General features: G+C 36.4%; 1 protein-coding gene across 3 annotated transcripts in view; it reads left to right on the forward strand.

Moving 5' to 3' along the window:
- Positions 1-23,141, forward strand: part of SLF1 (SMC5-SMC6 complex localization factor 1) — a 103,424-nt gene that overhangs the window by 8,486 nt on the left and 71,797 nt on the right. The window contains exon 5 of one of the 3 annotated variants that reach the window (XM_037801875.1): positions 18,543-18,709. In XM_037801875.1, coding sequence (XP_037657803.1) covers positions 18,543-18,709 — 167 coding nt within the window. Of the gene's footprint in view, positions 1-18,542; positions 18,710-22,877; positions 22,952-23,141 lie in introns of those variants that run through there. The other 2 variants (XM_037801873.1, XM_037801874.1) reach the window with 2 other exon arrangements.

A 23,141-nucleotide genomic window follows, 5' to 3' on the forward strand; every position in this document is an offset into this window, starting at 1 on the left:
GCAATTTGAGTGCAAGGTCTAGGAAACCACCTCCTACCATAAGATCTTTAAGATATTTCCCTACATTTTCTTATAAAAATCTTATGGTCTTAGCACTAATATTTAGGTCTTTGATCCATTTTGAGTTAATTTTTGTGTAAGGTGTGATATAGGAGTTCTATTTCATTCTTTTGGATATGGATATCAACTTCTCTAATACCATTTATTGAAGAGGCTGCTCTGTCCCAGTTGCATTGGTTTGACGGCCTTATCGGAGATCAGTTGTCCGTAGATGAGAGGGTCTGTTTCTGAAGACTCAATTTGATTCCATTGGTCGGTATATCTATCTTTATGCCAGTACCATGCTATTTTGACCACTGTAGCTTTGTCATATGATTTAAAGTCAGGGAGTGTGAAACCTCCCACTTTGTTCCTCTTTCTCAAGGTATTTTTGGCTATTTGAGGCACCCTGCCCTTCCAAATAAATTTGGTTATTGGTTTTTCTATTTCTGCAGAGTAAGTTGTTGGGATTTTAATTGGTATTGCATTGAATCTATAAATCAGTTTAGGTAGAATTGACATTTTAACTATATTTAGTCTTCCGATCCATGAACACAATATGTTCTTCCGTTTTTTTAGGTCCTGTTCTATTTCTTTTAGCAGTTTCTTGTAGTTTTCTATGTATAGGTCTTTTGTGGCCTTGGTTAAATTTATTCTTAAATACTTAATTCTTTTGGTTGCTATTGTGAATGGAGTTTTCTTCTTGACTTCCTCTGCCTGTTGTTCATTACTTATGTATAGAACACTACTGATTTTTGCATGTTGCTCTTCTACCCTGCCACTCTGCTATATTCATTTATCAGCTCTAGTAGCTTTGCTGTAGATTTTTCTGGGTTTTATACATAGAGGATTATGTCATCTGTAAACAGTGAAAGTTTTAATTCTTCCTCTCCAATTTGGATGCCTTTTATTTCTTTTTCTCGCCTAATTGCTCTAGCTAGAACATCCAGCACAGTGCTGAATAACAGTGGTGACAGTGGGCATTCCTGTCTTGTTCCTGATCTTAGAGGGAAAGCTTTCAGTCTTTCCCCATTGAGTATGATATTGGCTGGGTTTTTCATATATTGTCTTTATCATATTGCGCTCTCTTCTATTCCTATCTTTTTGAGTGTTTTCATCAAGAAGAGATGCTGAATTTTGTCAAATGCCTTTTCTGCTTCAATCAAGGTGATCATGTGGTTTTTCTGCTTTGATTTATTGATGCAGTGTATAACATTAATTGATTTTCTTGTGTTGAACCAGCCTTGCATACCTGGAAAAAATTCCACTTGGTCATGGTGTGTAAGTCTTTTAATGTGCTGCTGGACTCAATTGCCATTTTTTTTTTTGTTGGGGATCTTTGCATCTATATTCGTTAAAGAGATTGGTCTGTAATTTTCTTTTTTTATAGTATCTTTGTCTGACTTTGGAATTAGGGTTATATTGACTTCATGGAATGAGTTAGGTAGCTTTCCTTCCTCTTCAACAGGATTGATACTAATTCTTTCTTGAGTGCTTGGTAGAATTCACATGTGAAGCCATCTGGTCATAGGCTTTTCCTTTTTGAGAGCATTTTGATGACTGACTCAGTATCTTTACTTGCGATTGGTTTGTTGAGGTTGTCTATTTCTTCTCAAGTCAATGTTGGTTGTTTATGCTTTTCTAGGAAGTTGTCCATTTCTTCCAAGTTGTCTAGGTTATTAGCATGTAGTTGCTCATAGTGTCCTCTCATGATCTCCTTTATTTCTGTGGGGTCAGTAGTTATGTCCTCTTTCCCATTTCTGATTGTATTTATTTGCATCCACTCTTTTTTGGGTTTTTTGTTTGTTTGTTTGTTTGTTTTGGTAGCCTAGCAAAGGGTCCATCAATTTTATTGATTTTCTCAAAGAAACAACTTCTGGTTTCTTGTTTTCCTGTTCTCAATTTCATATATATCTGCTCTAATGTTTGTTATTTCTTTCATTCTGTTTGCTTTGGGGTTTGTTTGCTGTTCTTTCTCTAGTTCCTCCAGGTGAACAGTTAATTCCTGAATTTTTGCTCTTTCTTCTCTTTCAATATAGGTATTTAGGGCAATAAATTTCCCTCTCAGCACTGCTTTTGCTACATCCCATAAGTTTTGATATGTTGTGTTTTCATTTTCATTTGCCTTGAGATATTTACTAATTTTTCACCTAATTTCTTCCTTTACCCACTTGTTGTTTAAGAGTCTGTTGTTTAGCCTCGATATATTTGTGAATTTCCCAACCCTCTGCCTGCTATTGCTTTCCAGCTTCATTCCATTGTTATCTGAGACACTGTTTTGTATAATATCATTTTTAAATTTGTGAGACTTGCTTTCTTACCCAACATGTGGTCTATCCTAGACAATGGTCCATGAGCACTTGAGAAAAATGTGTATCCTTCTGTGTTGTGGGGTGTAGTGTTCTATAAATATCTGTCAACTCTAGTTCATTTGTAGTACCATTGAAAATCTGTTTCCTCATTGATCCTCTACCAAGTTGTTCTATCCATTGATGAGAGTGGTATATTGAAGTTTGCAACTATTATTGTAAAGGTATCTGCTTCTCCCTTCAATGCTGTCAGTGTTCCCCTCATGGATTTTGGGGCACTCTGACTCAGTGCATAAATAGTTATGATTGTTATGTCTTCTTGATGAATTGTCCTTTTTATTAACTTTATAGTGTCCTTTTTCTCTTTTAATTATTTTACATATGAAGACCAATTTGCCTCATATTAATATAGCTATTCCCTCTCTTTTCTGGTTGTTGTTTATGTGAAATATCTTTTTCCAACCTTTCATCCTCTTTGTAGACAGCATATAGATGGGTCCTATTTATTCTGCCAGTCTATGGCTTTTTATTGAGGAGTATAATCTGTTAACATTTAGAGTTATTACTGTAAGGGCAGTACTTTCTTCTGCCATTTTATCTTTTGGATTTTATATGTCACGTCTTATTTTTTCCTCTCTCTCCTTTTACCCTTCCTGATAGTTTTCATTTCTACATTCTTCTCAAAACCTCTCTTTCCTGTCTTTTTCTGTAAGCCTGTAGCACTCCCTTTCCTATTTCTTGTAGCTCAGGGCTCTTATTCACAAAGTTTCTCAGTGTCTGTTTGTCTGCATATATTTTAATCTCCCCCTCATTTTTGAAGGACAGTTTTGCCAGATATAGAATTCCTGGTTGGCAGTTTTTCTCTTTCAATATCGTACGTATATCATACCACTGACTTCTCACCTCCATTGTTTCTGCAGAGAAATCCTTACTAGTCATATCGAGCTTCCTTTGTATGTGATGGTTCACTTTTCTCTTGCTGTTTTAGAATTCTCTCTTTGTCTTTAACATTGGACAGTCTGATTAGTAAGTGTCTTGGAGTAGGCCTATTAGGATCTATTCTGTTTGGGGTACACTGTGCTTCTTGAATCTGTAATATTATGTCTTTCATAAGAGTTGGAAAATTTTCAGTGATTATTTCTTCTATTATTCTTTTTACCCCTTTTCCATTCTCTTCTCCTTCCTGGACACTCATAACATGTATATTCATGTGCTTCATGTTGTCATTCAGTTCCCTAAAACTCTGCTTGTATTTTTCCATTGTTTTCCCTATTCTTTTGTGGGTAAGATTTCAGATGTCCTGTCTTTTAGTTTGCTGATCCTTTCTTCTTCCTCTTCAAATCTATTGTATATCTCCACTGTGTTTTTCATCTCTTCTATTTTGCCTTTTATTCCCATAAGTTCTGCCGTTTGTTTTTTCAAGTTTGTGAATTCTTCCTCATAGTCATCCAGTGTCTTCTTATATCCTTTATCTCTTTTGCCACGTTTTCCATCAGCTCATTGATTTGATTTAGAAGGTTTGTTTGAATATCTTAAATTAGTTGTTTCAATTCCTGTATCTCAGTTGATGTGGTAGATTGTTCCTTTTGCTGGTCCATATTTTTGTGTTTCTTAGTATGGCTTGTTATTTTTAGCTGTCTACATATCTGACTTTCTTGATAAGTTCATTCTGGAGCTCGATTTCACTCTTTTACCTAGGATTTTCTTGTTGGTTGGCTTTGTTCTCTTATCTGTTCTTTGGTGTTCAGTTCAACTTATTCTAGACCTCTAACATAGCTTCTTTTTAGTTGATCAGAATTTTTCAGCTCTTTTTTTTTTTTTTTCTGGTTCTTGCCTTGAAAGCTTTTTGTGAGAAAGTCTTCCCAGATATGATTGGCCCCAATCAGATTTTTCCAGACCAGATGGGTCCAGGTCTCAGGAGAAGAGTGTAATTGTATGAAGTTTCTAGTTCTTTGCTGCAATCTCAGCTGTTCCACCTTCCAGACTGGTGTACAATGCATGTCCTGTCATAGTAGTACCTGAAACCTCCCACTTTAACTTTTTCAAAATTGTTTTTGTTGTTCGGGATCCATTGTATTTCCATATACAATTTAGAATCAGTTTGTTAATTTCTAGAAAATAAAATGTGCTGAGATTTTGATTTGATCATAATGAATCTGGAGGTCAATTTGGAGAGAATTGACATCTTAATAATATTGAGTCTTCCTACCAATGAACTCTGTATATCTCCATTTATTTAGGTCTTTTTAATTTCTGTTACTATTATTCTGTAGTTTCATTATAAAAATCTGGCATGGATTTTGTTAAATCTACCCCTAGATACTTCATGTTTGGAATGCTATTATAAATGGATTGCTAAGAAAGTTTTTATCTTCATTTATAGTGATAATTTGCTTTTCTTCTTCATTCCATTAATATGGTGACTTATACTGACTGATTCTTCAATGTTAAAACCAAGCTTCTATTTCTGCGAGAAACGCTACCTGGTCATGGTGTTTATCCATTTTAAATATGTTGCTGGATACTGTTTGCGAATACTTTGTTAAGGATTTTTGTATGGTCACCCTGAAATGGATATCTCTAGAAAAGAGGCTAAACTTAATATCATAATTAGTGATGAAAGATTTTTTTCCCACTAAGATCAGAATGAGGCAAGAATGCCCATTCTGTGCATTTCTTTTCAGGATTTTACTATAGGTATTAGCTAGTGCAATAAGGCAAAGAAAATAAACAAATGCCAGGCAAATTGGAAAGAAAGAAGTACAACTTAAATGTCTTTATTTCTGAAAGATATGACTGTAAACTAAAACATTTATTTAAAAAAAAACTGTTAGAACTAATAAGTGAAGTTAGTAAGATGACAGGATAACAGGTACTATACAAAAATGAATATTAATTTAATAAATAGTTATATATTAGTGATGAACAATATTGAAATTGAAAAAATATTGAAATCTAATAGAAATCGAAATCTAAAAAATAGTAGTTATTTTGGTTTCAGTATTTTTCTCTCTGTCCATGTGTTATTTTCATTGATTTTTGGACTTGGTTTTAGTGTTTCCTTCCTTTGTTCTACTTACTCTGGGCTTTATTTGCTTTATATTCTTCTAGGTCCTTAATGTAAAGGCTTGAATCATTGATTTTAGACCTTTCTTCTTGACTAATATTAATTCCCTCCTAAGCACTGCTTATCTTCATCCCACTAATCTGGATTAATTGTTTTTGTATTTTTATTCAGTTCAGAGCAACCCATTAGTTATTTATAAGTTTGTTGTGTAATTCAGTATTTGCTGATTTTCCATGCATCTTACCGCAATTGCTTTCTAGTTCATGCTGTGGTCAGAGCACATAGTATTTATGATTTCATATCTCTTAAATTTGTTATGATTTGTTTGATGGCCTACTGTATGGTCTGTCTCAGCAGAAATTCCACATGAAAAGATTTGAAAAGACTGTGGATTCTTCTGTTGTGTTGAGTGTTCCATACGTCAATTAAGTCAAGTTCTTTGATAATGTTGTTCAGTCTTTTATGTCCTTACCCATTTTTTGTATATTTTTCCCACAAATTTTTGTAGAGGAGTGCTGAATTTGCTAATTGTAATTGTTGATTTGTCAATTTCTTTGTTCCATTCTATCAGTTTTTTCTTTATGTATTTTGAAGCTCTGTTCAGTTGCATATATATTTAAAATTATTGTCATCTTGATGAACTGATATCTTTATTATTTTGTAATGTTTTTCTTTATGCCTAGTAATATTCCTTGTTCTGAAATCTACTTTGATATTAATATAGTCCCATTAATTTCTTTTGAAAAATATTGGCATGACTCCCCTTTCTTGATCTTTTTACTTAATTTCTTGTAGACAGCATGGAGTTGAGTCATGCTTATTCATCTAATTTGACAATTTCTGCCTTTTTTTAAACATTCTTTTTATTGAGATATATTCACATACCATGCAGTCATACAAAAAAATCGTACATTTGATTTTTCACAGTACCATTACATAGTTGTACACTCATCATCAAAATCAATCCCTGACACCTTCATTACCACACACACAAAAATAACAAGAATAATAATTAAAGTAAAAAAGAGCAATTAAAGTAAAGAAGAACACTAGGTGCCTTTGTCTGTCTGTTTGTTTGTTTGTTTGTTTCCTTCCCCCATTTTTCTACTCATCCATCCATAAACTAGACAAAAGGAAGTGTGGTCCATATGGCTATCCCAATCACATTGTTACCCCTCATAAGCTACATTTTTATACGATTGTCTTCAGGATTCGTGGGGTCTGGGTTGTAGTTTGATAGTTTCAGGTATTTACTGCCAGCTACCCCAATTCATTAGAACCTAAAAAGGGTTGTCTATATGGTGCATAAGAGTCCCCACCAGAGTGACCTCTTGGCTCCTTTTGGAATCTGTCACCAAAGCTTATTTCATTTCCTGTCACATCCCCCTTTTGGTCAAGAAGATGTTCTCCATCCCATGATGCCGGGTCTACATTCCCCCCTGGGAGTCATAGTCCACGTTGCCGAGGAGATTCACTCCCCTGGGTGTCTGATCCCACGTGGTGGGGTGGGCAGTGATTTCACCTACCAAGTTGGCTTAGCTTAGAGAGAGAGGGCCACATCTGAGCAACAAAGAGGCATTCGGGAGGAGGCTCTTAGGCACAATGATAGGGATGCCTAGCCTCTCCTTTGCAGCAACAGTCTTCCCAAGGGCAAGTCCTGTGGAAGAGGGCTCAGCCCATCAAACCACCAGTCCCCTGTGTCTGTGAGCACATTAGCAACCATCGAGGTGGGGAAGCCCAATACCCCTGCATTCTCCGCCAACTCCTCAAGGGGGCTCTACATCTGTTTTTCCTTGTTTTTTTTTTTTTTAATTCTTTTTTTTTTAATCAACTATATAAAATTAAAAAAAAATTTAAGAAGCATCCAATAAAAGAACATTTCAAACAGACCATAACAAGGGAGTAAAACAAAGACAACTGATCTAAGCTAACTACTTTACTTCCAACATGTTCCTATTCTACCCCAACAAAGTAACCTAATATAGCAATGTTTCTGTGAACTTGTTCTTACTATACCCATCAGAAATTAACAGATCATAGTCATTCCTGGGCATTCCCAGAACGTTAAATTTACCCATGATAGCTTATCTGTTCTTACTGGATTATCGTTCCCCCTTACCTTAATTGCACTCTATCACTAGTTCCCCTACATTCTACATTATAAACCATTTGTTTTACATTTTTCAATGTTCACATTGGTGGTAGCATATAGTATTTCTCTTTTTGTGCCTGGCTTATTTCACTCAGCATTATGTCTTCAAGGTTCATCCATGTTGTCATATGTTTCACGACATCGTTCCTTCTTACTGCCGTGTATTATTCCATTGTGTATTTATACCACATTTTATTTATCCACTCCTCTGTTGAAGGACATTTGGGTTGTTTCCATCTCTTGGCAATTGTGAATAATGCTGCTATGAACATTGGCGTGCAGATATCTGTTCGTGTCACTGCTTTCAGATCTTCTGGGTATTTACCGAGAAGTGCAATCACTGGATTGAAGGGTAACTCTGTATCTAGTTTTCTAAGGAACTTCCAGACTGTCTTCCAGAGTGGCCGAACCATTACACAGTCCCACCAACAGTGAATAAGAGTTCCAATTTCTCCACATCCCCTCCAGCATTTGGAGTTTCCTGTTTGTTTAATGGCAGCCATTCTAATTGGTGTGAGATGGTATCTCATTGTGGTCTTAATTTGCATCTCTCTAATAGCTAGTGAAGCTGAACATTATTTCATGTGTTTCTTGGCCATTTATATTTCCTCTTCAGGGAACTGTCTTTTCATATCTTTTGCCCATTTTATAATTGGGCTGTCTGTACTGTTGTCATTGAGTTATAGGATTTCTTTATAATGCAAGATATCAGTCTTTTGTCAGATACATGGTTTCCAAAAATTTTTTCACATTAAGTTCGCTGCCTCTTTACTTTTTTGACAAATTCCTTGGAGATACAGAAACTTCTAAGCTTGAGAAGTTCCCATTTATTTATTTTTTCTTTTGTTGCTTGTGCTTTGGGTGTAAAGTGTAGGAAATGGCCGCCTAATACAAGGTCTTGAAGCTGTTTCCCTATATTATCTTTTAGGAATTTTATGGTACTTTCTTTTATATTGAGATCTTTGATCCATTTTGAGTTAATTTTTTGTAGGGTCTGAGGTAGGGGACCTCTTTCATTCTTTTGGATATGGATATCCAACTCTCCCAGCCCATTTGTTGAAAAGACCATTATGACCCAGTTCAGTGACTTTGGGGGCCTTATCAAAGATCAGTCGGCCATAGATCTGGGGGTCTATCTCCAAATTCTCAATCCGATTCTGTTGATCTATATATCTGTCTTTGTGCCAGTACCATGCTGTTTTGACAACTGTGGCTTTATAATAAGCTTCAAAGTCAGGGAGTGGAAGTCCTCCCACTTCGTTTTTCTTTTTTAGAGTGTCTTTAGCAATTTGAGGCATCTTCCCTTTGCAAATAAATTTGATTACTAGCTTTTCCAAGTCTGCAAAGTAGGTTGTTGGAATTTTGATTGGCATTGCATTGAATCTGTAGATGAGTTTGGGTAGAATTGACATCTTAATGACATTTCGCCTTCCTATCCATGAACCTGGAATGTTTTTCCATCTTTTAAGGTCCCCTTCTGTTTCTTTTAGTAGAGTTATGTAGTTTTTTTTGTACAGGTCTTTTATATCTTTGGTTAAGTTTATTCCTAGGTACGTGATTTTTTTTAGTTGCTATTGAAAATGGTATCTTTTTCTTGAGTGTCTCTTCCGTTTGTTCATTTCTAGCATATAGAAACATTACTGACTTATGTGCATTAGTCTTGTATCCCGCTACTTTGCTAAATTTGTTTATTCGCTCTAGTAGCTGTATTGTCGATTTCTCAAGGTTTTCCAGATATAAGATCACATCATCTGCAAACAATGACAATTTTACTTCTTCTTTTCCAATTTGGATGCCTTTTATTTTTTTGTCTTGCCGGATTGCCCTGGCTAGCACTTCCAGCACAATGTTGAATAACAGTGGTGATAGCGGGCATCCTTGTCTTGTTCCTGATCTTAGAGGGAAGGCTTTCAGACTCTCGCCATTGAGTACTATGCTGGCTGTGGGTTTTTCGTATATGCTCTTTATCATATTGAGGAAGTTTCCTTCAATTCTTGCCTTTTGAAGTGTTTTTATCAAAAAGGAATGTTGGATTTTGTTGAATGCCTTTTCAGCATCTATTGAGATGATCATTTGATTTTTCCCTTTCGAATTTTTAATGTATTGTAATACATTGATTGATTTTTCTTATGTTGAACCATCCTTGCATGCCTGGAATGAACCCCACTTGGTCATGGTGTATGACTTTTTTAATGTGTCTTTGGATTTGATTTGCAAGTATTTTGTTGAGGATTTTTGCATTTGTATTCAGTAGGGAGATTGGCCTGTAGTTTTCCTTTTTTGTGGTGCCTTTGCCTGGTTTTGGTATTAGATTGATGTTAGCTTCATAAAATGAATTAGGTAGTGTTCCATTTTCTTCGATGTCTTGAAAGAGTTTAAGTAACATTCGTGTCAGTTCTTTTTGGAAAGTTTGGTAGAGTTCCCCTATGAAGCCATCTGGCCCTGGGCATTTATTTGTGGGAAGCTTTTTGATGACTGATTGGATCTCTTTGCTTGTGATTGGTTGGTTGAGGTCTTCTGTTTCTTCTCTGGTCAGTCTAGGTTGTTCATATGTTTCCAGGAAATTGTCCATTTCCTCTGCATTATCCAGTTTGTTGGCATAGAGTTGTTCATAGTATCCTCTTATAATTTTTTAAATTTCTTCAGGATCCGCAGTAATGTCACCTTTCTCATTCATTATTTTGTTTATATGGGTCTTCTCTCTTTTTGATTTTGTCAGTCTAGCTAGGGGCTTGTCAATCTTGTTGATCTTCTCAAAGAACCAACTTTTGATGTTATTTATCCTGTCTATTTTTTTTTTGTTGTTCTCTATGTCATTTATTTCTGCTTTAATCCTTGTTATTTCTTTTCTTCTACTTGGTTTAGGATTGGTTTGCTGTTCATTTTCTAGCTTCTTCAGTTGATCCATTAGTTCTTTGATTTTGGCTCTTTCTTCCTTTTTAATATATGCATTTAGTGCTATAAATTTCCCCCTCGGTACTGCTTTTGCAGCATCCCACAGGTTTTGGTATGTTGTGTTCTCATTTTCATTCGTCTCTATATATTTAGCAATTTCTCTTGCTATTTCTTCTTTAACCCACTGATTGTTTAGGAGTGTGTTGTTTAACCTCCAGGTATTTGTGAATTTTCTAAGTCTCTGATGGTTATTGACTTCTAATTGTATTCCATTGTGGTCAGAGAATGTGCTTTGAATAATTTCAATTTTTTTTAAATTTATCGAGGCTTGTTTTATGTCCCAGCATTTGATCTATTCTGGAGAAAGTTCCATGAGCACTAGAGAAGAATGTGTATCCTGGAGATTTGGGATGTAATGTTCTACATATGTCTGTTAAATCCAATTCATTTATCCGATTGTTTAGGTTTTCAGTTTCTTTATTGGTCTTCTATCTGTTTTATCTGTCTATATGAGGAGTGATGTGTTGAAGTCTCCCACAATTATTGTGGAAACATCAATTGCTTCCTTCGGTTTTGCCAATGTTTGTTTCATGTATTTTGTGGCACCTTGATTGGGTGCATAAACATTTATGATTGTTAATATTTCTTCTGGTTGAATTGCCCCTTTTATTAGTATATAGTGGCCTTCTTTGTCTCTCATAACATCCTTGCATTTAAAGTCTATTTTATCTGACATTAATATTACTATTTCTGCTTTGTTTTGGCTGTATCTTGCATGGAAGACTTTTTTCCATCCTTTCACTTGCCATTTCTTTGTGTCCCTGTGTCTAAGATGAGTCTCTTGTATGCAACATATTGATGGTTCGTTTTTTTTTGATCCATTCTGCGAATCTATATCTTTTAATTGGGTAGTTTAATCCATTTACATTCAACATTAATAACCATGAAGGCATTTCCTGAATCAGCCATCTTATCCTTTTGGTTTATGTTTGTCATATATATTTTTTCCCTCTCACTATTAATGTCCTTTAACGTACCCATACTGAATCTCTTTAGTACTGAACCTTTCTCCATGTCTCTCTCTCCTTTCTTTGTTTCTCTGTCAGTAGGGCTCCCTTTAGTATCTGAAGTAGGGCAGGTCTCTTGTTAGCAAATTCTCTCAGCATTTGTTTCTCTGTGAAAATTTTATGTTCTCCCTCAAATTTGGATGAGAGGTTTGCTGGATGAAGAATTCTTGGTTGGCAATTTTTCTCTCTCAGAATTTTAAATATGTCATGCCACTGCCTTCTCGCCTCCATGGTGGCTGCTGAGTAGTCACTACTTATTCTTATGCTATTTCCTTTTTATGTGTTGAATTGCTTTTCTCTTGCTGCTTTCAGAACTTGCTCCTTCTCTTCCATATTTGGCAATGTGATCAGAATATGTCTGGGGGTGGGTTTATTTGGATTTATTGTATTTGGAGTTCTCTGGGCATTTATGATTTGTGTATTTATGGTGTTTAGAAGATTTCGGAGGTTTTCCCCAACAATTTCTTTGAATACTCTTCCTAGACCTTTACCATTTTCTTCCCCTTCTGGAACAACAATGAGTCTTATATTTGAACGTTTTATTTTATCTATCATATCCCTGAGGTCCATTTCGATTTTTTCGATTTTTTCCCCCATTCTTTCTTTTGTTGTTTCATTTTCTGTTCTGTCATCTTCCAGGTCACTGATTCGTTGTTCAACTTCCTCTAGTCTTGTACTGTGAGTATCCAGAATCTTTTTAATTTGGTCAACAATTCCTTTAAGTTCCATAAGATCATCTGTTTTTTTATTTACTCATGCAGTTTCTTCTTTATGCTCCTCTAGGGTCTTCTTGATGTCCTTTATATCTTGTGCCATGCTCTTCTTCATGTCCTTTATATCCTGTGCCGTGGTCTTGTTGTTCGTCTTTAGTTCTTTAATTAATTGCTCCAAGTACTGTGTCTCCTCTGATCTTTTGATTTGGGTGCTTGGGCTTGGGTTATCCATATCGTGTGGTTTTTTCATATGCTTTAAAATTTTCTGTTGTTTCTGGCCTCTTGGCATTTGCTTATCTTGATAGGGTTCTTTTAGGATTTGTAGACCAATTAAAACCCTTATCTCTAATTTGTCAGATCTACAGCTTCATGGAGTACATTTTCTCTAACTAACCAGCAGATAGCGTCTATGAGCCAGCTATTCCCCTCAAGCTAGTTCTCCCCTGCTTTGTCTTTTTGGTTAGTGGGGGTGTGAGTCTTGTGGCGTCTAATTGGTGTACCAAGCTTGCGTGTGTAGTTGGTGTTGCCCACCCTGTATATGGGGCATGTGTCTGGGCGGTCAGGGAGTGGGGGCAGCTCTAACAATCAAATCTCCCTGGTGTTCCTGGAGATTTAAAACTGCTGCCATAGTCTAATCCTTCAGTTCAGTCCTGCCACAGTTTGTCTCTGCCACTGACCCACAAGTCCTTGGTATTGCGTATGGCCCCTGAGACTTGTGAGTGGGTCCCTCTTCCAGGCCGTGCACACCCTGGTCCTCTGTTGAGGGGTGAGTGTGCTATGTCACAGGTGAGCACCGTCCCCCCCAGGGTGGTTCTGGGCTGCAGGGCTGTGTAGGGAGGCTCCCAGTCTCCTGAAAGCATGGCTGAATGGGGCGTGTTAATTCACACTGCTCTGCCTTACCAACTCTGGGACAACCAGCTGAGAGTGCAGGGAAGGCTAATGTCCATGCCCAATTTTGTGGTGTGTGCCTGTGTTATTGGAAGTACTTCCGGTTACACTGGGTTGTCTGGAGCAGCTCTGGGCTTTCAGGCCGGCGACAGGCAGGAGTGTTCCCTGTCCACTGGGAAGATGGCTGTGAGAGGACCGCCCCCTTTTCTTGGGAATTTGTGGTGTTTAGTGAATTTTCTCAGCCACTGGACTTATTGCCTTGTGTCTCAGAGCTCTCTTAGGTCTGCTCTTGTCTTGACTTGCCCAAATTGCAAGTCTTTGAGGCTTTCTGTATTGGGCTTCTTAGAGTAATTGTTTTAGAAAAAGAGTAAAAGATTAAAAAAAGAAAAAAAGGGAAAGGCCCCCCTTGCAGATCTAATGGGTTATTGAAATGCTAAGAGACAAGGCCATTAGGGCCATTAAGGAACTGTCTAGGGGGCAGAGAAACCGGTTTTTCTTCGGGATTTGCATATGAGCCTAACTTTGCCTGAGCTCTGCCCTTCCCTGTTCTAAGTTCACCAGAACTCCAAAAAGCCTCCACTTTTATTTTTGGGTTTTTCTTGCTGTTTTTGCTATCCCTGTCTCCTTTCCGCTGGATTGGCTGCTCCCGGATTCTCCGGTGTCTGGTCTCAGTCTGTCTATGATTGGAGTTTGGATCAGTGGAATGAGTTTCCAATAAGGGCTGCAACTGCAGTTCTCCCTCCTAGTTCCCAGCGCTGATGGCCCCTCCTCCCATGGGACTGAGCCTGGCAGTGAGGGGCATGGGTCCCCTGGCCACGAAAACTTTGATTTCGCTGATCTCAGCAGTTCCACGTGTTCATGAGTGTTGTATGAAATATGTCCAAAGTCAAATTCCTCTGTGATGTAGGGTCCACGCAGTTCCTGGCTTTCTACCTACTGCCCTGGAGGAGTAACTAAAATGTACACCTCACCACTCCACCATCTTGCCCTGCCTCCCAAGTTTTGCCTTTTAATTGCGTTGTTTAGACCGTTTATACTTAATGGCATTGTTGACAGGTTGAATTTATATCTACCATCGTGGTGGTTGTTTTTTTCTTTGTCCTATTCCAGTCTGTTATGTTTTTCTACTTCCTCTTGAATTTTTTTTGTATCTGTTGAATGTTTTTTTATAGTTTCCTTTTATCTCCATATTGGATTATTACTTATTCCTCTTTAGTTTTTTTAGTGGTGCTGTAGAGTTTACAACATACATCTTTAATTTAGCATAGTCAACTGTCAGATAATATTGTACCACTTCACATATAGTATAAACCTTACAACAGTGTACTTCCATTTGTTCCTTCCATCCTTTGTTCTATTTTTGTCCTTTGCATACATTATAGACCTCATAATACGTTGTTAATACTTGTACTTTTGTCAATCAGTTATTTTTAAAGCAGTTAAAAATAATGAAAAATATCTTCCATATTTGCCCTCATTTTTACCATTTCTCAGACCATTCATTTATTTGTGTAGATCCAGATTTCCATCTGCTACCATACTTCTTTTGCTAAAGTGTTTCCACAATCAGTTTTTGTAGTGCAAGTCTTCTGGCAGTGAATTATATCACTTTTTGTTTGGTTGACAAAGCCTTTATCTTTGGAAGATATCTTCAGAGGATATGGAATTATAGGTTGGCAGTTTTTTATACTTTCTGTTTGTAAAGATCCTGCTCCACTGTCTTCTGGATTGCATTTTTTCTGATGCGAAGTCTGCTGTCTTTCTTTTCTTTCTTCCTCTCTGTAATTTCCTTTTCCCTGGTTGCCTTCAAGATTTTATATTGGTCTTTAATTTTTAGCAGTTTAAATATGAAGTGTCCTGATGTGTGTGCGTGTGCATGTATGTGTTAGGGATTGAATCACGTTCCCTGCAAAGACACGTTCAAGTCCTAACCCAGGTCCTGTGAATGTGAACTCATTTGGAAGTCAGACTTTAAAAGATCCTATTAGTTAAGATGAGACCAGACTGAAATAGAGTGGGCCTTAATCATGTATGACTGGTGTCCTTATAAGCAGAAGAACTTTGGACAGAATAGTTGGACACAGGAGACAGATGGTCATGTGACAGAAGCAGAGGTTGAGTTATGGATTGCTGGCAAGCCCCACCAGAACACTACAGATTTCAAAGAAGACATAATCCTGCCGACACCTTGATTTGGGGCTTCTAGCCTCCCAAACTGTGAGATGATAAATTCCTGCTGTTTAAGCCAACTAGTCTGTGGTACTTTTTTATAGCAGCCCTGTCAAAGTAAGGAATATGACTGTATATATGCTTTGTTGTGTATTTGTTCTGCTTGGGGTTCTTTGAGCTTCTTGGATATGTGGTTTTATTTAGGGAAGTGTTTCAGCCATTATGTCTTTAAATATTTCTTTGGTTGTGTTCTTCTTTGGAATTCCCATTACACGCATTTTAGACATTTGAGTCTGTTCTGCTTTTTTCCCACTTTTTATTTTATGTTTCAGTTTGGATTATTTCTGCTGACCTATATTCAAGTTCAATGATTGTTTCATCAGTTGTTTGCAGTCTACTGATAGGCCTCTCAAAGAAGTTCTTCTCTGATAGAGTGGTTTTTTTTTCCTACCATTTCCATTTGATTCTCTGCTAAAATCATCATCTCTTCATGCGTATTATCTACCTTTTCAATTAGATCTTTAACATGTCACTTATAGTTATTTTAAAAGCACTTTCTCATAATTTTAACATCTCAGTCTGTGTCAGTGATTGCTTTTTCTCTTGACAGTGATTTGTGGGGTTTTTTCTTGCCTTTTGTGTGTCTTATATTTTTTATTGCAGACCAGACATTATGTGTAGAAAAGCAGAAGAGGCTGAGATGAAATGGGCCTGCTTCTTCTGTAAGGCAGTTAGTGTGGATGGTTCATTTAATCTTGTCAGATATTGAGCTGGGTTGGGTTTTGTTAATGCTGTATTCACCTTCAGTGACTTCTGATTATGCCAGTACAGGACAAAAGTTTTTTGTGCTTAATTTGGGTTTGGGTACTGGGGGATTTTTTTTTTTTTATTGCCTTTGTTACATTTAATGGAAGCATATTACAATGTTACTGTTGACAACAGACTCCAGTTTGCTTTGATTATATTTTTTCCCCAGTACCATCTCTTTTTCAACACTTTGCATGGTTGACATTCATTTGTTCTCCCACATGTAAAAACATTCCCACATTTGTACATTTAGTCACAATCATCGACTCATCGTGTTGGAGGATTTTATCAGTGTCCCTCTTGCACCTTGAGCTTTCCGCCCTGCATTACTAGGTCACAGAAAGGTTCTCTCTTCATGCTCTTTCCCTCCCGCTTGTCACTCAGGTCTAGACCGGATGGGTGTGTTTTCACTTCTGCCGGACGTGCTTTAGTCTTAAGCATTCTATGTATTCTTGTTCTCTGGGGTTGGGGCTTTCTCAGCATTTCTCTTTCCACCCTGCATGGCAACCAAATTCTGCCTTGTGTCTATGGACGTGGTCTTGGGCAACAGGGAATTTCCTGCTTCCCTCTCAGCATTAGGTCTTTCAATCACTGAAGGCAGGATCTTGGGCTCAAGTGGCTTTCTTGCTCCTCCTCTAGGGGAAGATGGTTTTTGCTTCTGTCCCTTTTTCAGAAACATTAGATCATTTCCTGGGCCAGGATGCAGGAGATTTTCCTACCCCTGCCCCAGAGCCAGAGTTTTAGTTCTACTCCTACAATGGAAGTAGATCTTTTCCTGGGTTTTAATGGTGAAAGGTTGTCTTACCTTTATCCAAATGACTTAAGGCTTTTGCTTCACGTGAGAGAGGGGTCTGGGGAAGTGGGCCTGGTTTTATGTCTATCTCTCAGTGGCAGCCAAGCCCCACTGGCCCACGTGTGCCCCCAAGTGGGGCTCCCTCTTTTGCTCTACACCAGTGTTTTTCATGAGCACGTGATAGAGTCCTGTGGCAAAAAGCTTGTAAGTGAAGCTCTCCTTTTTGTCAAAGACTATCAGTTTTTCTACACTGTCATACTGGTCACACTTGGCCCTTAAATTTGTTAAATTTTAGCTGCTTCTTATCCATAGCCACTTTTCTCCTGTGTGCTGTCAAAAGTGAAAAGTTTGTACGTCCAGTCTCTTCTCAGAGGGCTTTGTCACTCTTTGGATATCAGTTTACTTGGTTGACTTGGGACTTCAACTCTCAGATGAGCTGAAGAAAAATTATGTTTTAGTAGATTATCTGGCTTTCTCCTTTTGATAGTGTGAACAGTGTTCTCTTTTGGCTTTCTAAATTCTAAGCAGAAGAATGTCCATAAAACTTTTGGGATGTATATGCCTTTGTGTAGATCTTCTGAGTCTAAAGGTAAAATATATTTCTTTTTTTTTTTTTTAATTTAAATTAAAATTTTTTTAAATTTTTTAAGTTTTGTTCACAGACCATAAAATCCATTGTAAGTGTACAACCAATAGTATAATTACATAGTTATGCATTCACCCCACAATCCGTATGAGAAATTCCCATTTCTTCCAAAAAGAAAGAAAAAAAATCATACCCCTCCCTTACATACCCCTATTATTGACTTTTAGCCTATGTATATTGACTTTGTTACAATTAATGAAAGAATGTTAGGAAGTTACTGTTAAGTATAGTCCTTGGTTTGCATTTTTCCGCATTTTTCCCCATTTTCTACCCCCTTATTAACACTTACTAGTAGTGAACCTACATTTGTTCTAGTTCTAGTTCATGTAAAATCCTTTCTTGTATCTGTACGATTAACCACTATCATCATCCGCTCTGGGTTTCACTGAGTTATACAGTCCCACTTTTTATCTTCTATCTTTCCTTCTGGTGATATACATGACCCTAATTTTCCTCTTTCAACCATACTCGCACTCTCAGGTTTGTTAATTACACTGAAAATATTGTGTTACCACACAGTACTGTGCTATCCATAAAATGTATTTCATTATGTGGAAAAAGGTTAAATTTTTTTGAAAGCTGATTTCTTAGATGCGAATTAGAAACTGATTCCATTTCTGTGGTCCAGAATGCTTCTCTTGGTATGTTGCTTACCAAGGTTGCTGCTTCCTTAGGCTTCTTCAGTGTTCTTTTGACTTACTGAGGTGACTTTTTCATAGGGAACAATTTAATATTCTTGATTCTTAAATGCCTTTTCCATATTAAAAAAAAAATGGGTAGGTAAAAAGAGTAGTATGATTTTGTAATATCTGCTCTGAACAACTTATGATTTATGAAATCAATGTAGTAGTTATTCTCTATGATAGTTATTTTCTGTTCTTTCCCAAAGAAATTAATTCCTTTCAAAAAGTTCTCCCAATTCCAGGAAGTAACTGATTCAGATAATTTTACTGAATATACTTAATACTTTCTGTACAATATTTGTATTTTTATTCAGAGTTTTAGAGGCTGGAAAGGCAAATGTTATTTTACCGAAAAGTTCACCAAGTGTAATAACTCATGTGATTGCCAGTAATGCAAGAATCAAGGCTGAGAAAGAAAAAGATGACTTTAAGGGTCCATTTTATCCAATTCAGTATCTAGGGGATTTTCTTTTAGAGGTAAGTAAAAAATAATAGAAAACATTTTAAAATGTTAATTTTATAAAATACAAAATATAGTGAAATATGTATTAAAAACTGAATCATGTTAACAATTTTAAGATAGTAGTGAGTAGAGGCAATTAAATTTTGCTTTTTAATGTAGTTCCCAATTATTTAAGTTCTTGAGACTACTTCTAGATTTAAAGAAGCTTGCTTGTTAAATCTAAAATTTGTCTTAAATAAGTTTCTACATTTGTTTTCATTTCTTTAGTGATATATACGACCAAGTAACTGAAAACATTTTAATGTCAGAATATAAATAAAATAACAGTGGACTATGGTGTCATATAGTTTCATATGAGAATTTTTTGCTTATTTTCCCTTTGGAACAGAGGGAGCTGTTTCTAGGCTTTAGAAAAATTTTCTTGTAATATTCTCAGTCTTTCCCATGTCCACTTAGTGTAAATACCATTCCCCAGGTCGTTTGACTAGAAATCAAAACCTTGAAGAAATCCTCTAGGAGATAACCGAAGAGGAATTTTTGAAGAATGGTCAATCTGTGTGTCCTAGAACTGAATTTGGTCTTCTAGAAAAAACCCATGTATTCCCCAGTGTTTCTTATCTCAATAGATACTGTCACCTTCTATCTAATTCTTTATGTCAGAGGCTTAGGAATCATCCCTGAAACCTTCCTCACCCTTACTCCCAACCTCTAGTCAACCACCAAGTCCTGTTGATTTTACTTCTTCAAAACCTCTTTAGTTGAACTTCTTTTCTCCTTCTGTACTAACATCATACTGAGTGCATCATCTTTCCCCTGGCCTCCTGGAATAGAGTCCTTACTACTCTTCCTTTATCCACCCTTTCCTTCTCTAGCCATAGAAAGAGCTAGAAAGTTTTAGCACTTTCTAAAACAAATCCGGTCCTGTCATTCTCCTACTTCAGTGGCTTTCCATTGTCCTTAGGATAAAATCCCACTGGGTTCCTGTCCTATCTTTTCAGCCCCTGCTTTCTCCCCTTTTTTTCTTTGTTCACTATACTAAAACAAAACTGTCTTCTCCTCATTTCCTAAACAAACTAAGCTACTTCCTACCTCAGGGGTTCTCAGAAGATATTACCTCTGCCTAACAAGGTCTTCCAGACTACACCCTCACCTCTGTGCCTGTCAGCTTCATTCAGATTCCAATTATAATGTTGCCTCTTCAAGGAAGCCTCCCTGTCTCCCATATTAAGTTAGATTTACCTGTAATGTGTTCTCATATCATTATTTTTGCTTTAGAGCATTTACCATAATTGTAATTAATTAGCTGGCTGATTATTTATTTAATGTCTATTCACTCATCTAGACCAAAAGTTCCATATATGAGAGATCAGTCATGTCTGTCTTTTCCATAGTTATATCCCAATCACCTTGCATAGAGCCTGGTGCATTGGTTCATGTTAAATATTTGTTAGATAAGCAGAGAAATTGTGAAAGACCTTTGAATCTTCCAAAAGTAGATATGATGTATTACACTGTAATTACCTTTCTCTTCTGAGTGGCAGCAATGTAGATTGGAAATTTGACTTAAGTTCAAGGTAGGTATATGCTTGGCCTTTGGGTAATCTTAATGGCCTTGACAGTGATTGGTTTAGGAATGAGCCTGTGAACCAATTCTGGTCAGTGAGACATGAAGAGAGGTATGTAAGAGCTTCTAGGAAATTTCTTCCTCACTGTGTAAAGAGAGCTGCTGGAAGCCTGGCTCCTGCATGTTGTGAATACAGAAGATTGTAGCCTGAATTACTAATAACAGCTCTTCTTTTAACATGAGGAAAACTAGCCTTAGGATGAAGCCATCCCTGTGGACAAAAGAGCGAAGAAACAGAATTTGGGCTCTCACTGATACATTTGAGTTGCTGGATTAACCTACCCTGAAACATGTCCTAGTGCTGCACCACTTTACCATTTTGTGAGCGAATACATTTGCATGTTGTTTAAGTTAAAGTTGATTTTATATTCCTTGCAGCCCAAAGCACCCTAACCTCTCAACTGTTTAAATGCAGTGTTAACTGTCAATGGACTGAAAGCCATTCTTAACTAGGTTAATAGAGGTGCCTGAATTTTCCTTTTTCTCTGGAAAAAAAGGTTAAAGTGTAACATACAACATGTTTTATCCACAATCTTGCACATTGTGTTTCAGCTGCTGAAATACTGGAGAGCAACAATAGTATATCATCTAAAAATAGCAGATACTCTCTAACTTATATTTCACTTTAGGAGACATGGTTTTATCTGTATTAAAAGGTCTGGATCAGACATCTGGGAGTTCATAACCATTTGGTCAAAATGATAAAGACATATTTTGATCACTTCTGAGGAGAAAATAATTACTTCATTTAGATGTCTTGATTTTCTTCTACCATTTTGTTAAAGAACATGTTACCTTCCCCATTAGATGGCTTCTGAAGCGTCTTCTAAGAAGAGTTGCTGTGTAAAATGACTTGAGTTAAAAGTACAAGTTTTAACTTACTTTAACTTTTTTGGAAAGCTTCTGTTCTGAATAGAATCAGGAATCTGTTTAGTTCAGGTTTCCTGATATTGAAGACCATTTAGTTTTCTTCCTTGTAAAATGTAGAAGCTGTATTTACCTTGCTGTGTTGTCTGAGGTTTGTTACAACTACCACTCTGAGCTAATATTTATTGAGTGATTACTGTGTGCCAGGCACTAGCATTTTATACACATAATCTTATTTAAACTTCATGTTCCTATGTGGTATATATTATGGCCCCATTTTATAGTTGATGAAATTGAGGTACAATGAGGTTGAATAACTTGTTAAAGGTCCCAAAGCTGTTATGTTAGAGCAAACATTTAAGACCAAGTGCTCAATAAATTTTAAGACTTTTCTCCTCAAATCTTTTTTCCCCTAGTTCATTTCTTCTGCCCCATTTTTGGTTATTGTCAAGTTTTCCTGATATTCAACCAATGTCTTTCTAGGTAGTTAAAAATATACTTCATACTATAAATGGTGCCATGAGCTAATAGGCAACCATAGGATTATGAGATACCATTTAAGAATCAGGGTATAAGTACAAATTAGGAACCAAGTAGCACTCAATAGACTCTTGTTCTTTACTTGACTTCTCTAACTCGTCAATCTCATGATTCTGTCTCATGAGTTCATTCAAGTTATATAGCAAATGCTATGAGATAATGTGCAAAATAAAGTAGGCTTTTGGTCATCCATTTTGGAATATGGCACTATACTATATAAAATAGATGAGACAGAGCCTTGCTTCCCAGCTCTTATAGGGAAATAAATACCAAACACAATGGCTAGTAAGTACACTGTTGACACTAAAGAAAGATTTATAAAAATAGGGACTAAAAACGGAATATTTACAGGTAAAATAATTGTTATGTATGTCATAAGAGTAGCCAATTGGAGAGAAGATTGCTTGGGGTATGTTATATGTTGCTGATTGTTTAGCTCTAAAGGAAATATATTATCTTATTTTAATATATTATGTCATAGTTTATGTATTAGTTTGTGGTTTTTAAGAGTTAACATATATTTAAATAGTTAACTTATGTTGGGTATGTGTATCATACATCATAATTTACAGATCTATCTATAGCATTCAAAATGGTTATAGAAGTTAATATATTGACGGTTATAAACAATATGTTCTTCCCTAGTAATTAATGATAATGGTATATTCTTCTTTTACATATTGTGCAATCTATATGGGATTAATTCATTCTGTGTCTTAGACATTTCTTGATGATCTGGACCTGTGGATTTATCCTTCCATTGTCAACCATGTGAAATTTAAAGCCAGAAACTTCCTTTAAGTTGTTCTTAATGGATATTGTTGTTTGTACACTCAGAATAAAGCTTCCTTTGATGCCAAGAATAGAGAGGAAGAAAATTCTTTATCTTAGTTTTCAATTTCACTTTTCTGAGTAGCTGAAGAAGAAGTTAATCAACTGTTCCTAGGATTTTTCTCTAGTTGTAGGATTACAGCATGCTAAATGGTCCCCATATCCATGTAAGAAGCCCATTACAAGTGGAAGAGAATCCAAGATCACACTATAGTGACTCATCATATTTTGACTTTTATCTTAATTGTTCCCTAGGAGGATGGTGATTCTCCAATTATGTCGGATAAGAATGGTGAATCTATGAACACCCTTTCATAAGTACATTTTGGGAACTGTCATGAATGCACCTTTATCCCAATTCTTTATATTATGAAATTTCTAGAACTACATGTATACAGGTACATGTAAGAATATTATTTTTATTATTATTGGTAGGTAGTTACAAATTCACTTTGGATTTCCTATCAAGAGAAATAGATGTGTTTGAAACAGAATTAGGTAAAGGTGTGTTTACTGTTATCCAAATGATATAAGAACTGTGAATTCAGCTATTGCTTAGTCATCTTTTCTTCTGTGTGTACTTATAAG

This window comes from Choloepus didactylus, chromosome 13, assembly GCF_015220235.1.
Source record: "Choloepus didactylus isolate mChoDid1 chromosome 13, mChoDid1.pri, whole genome shotgun sequence".
Lineage (NCBI taxonomy): Eukaryota > Metazoa > Chordata > Mammalia > Pilosa > Megalonychidae > Choloepus > Choloepus didactylus.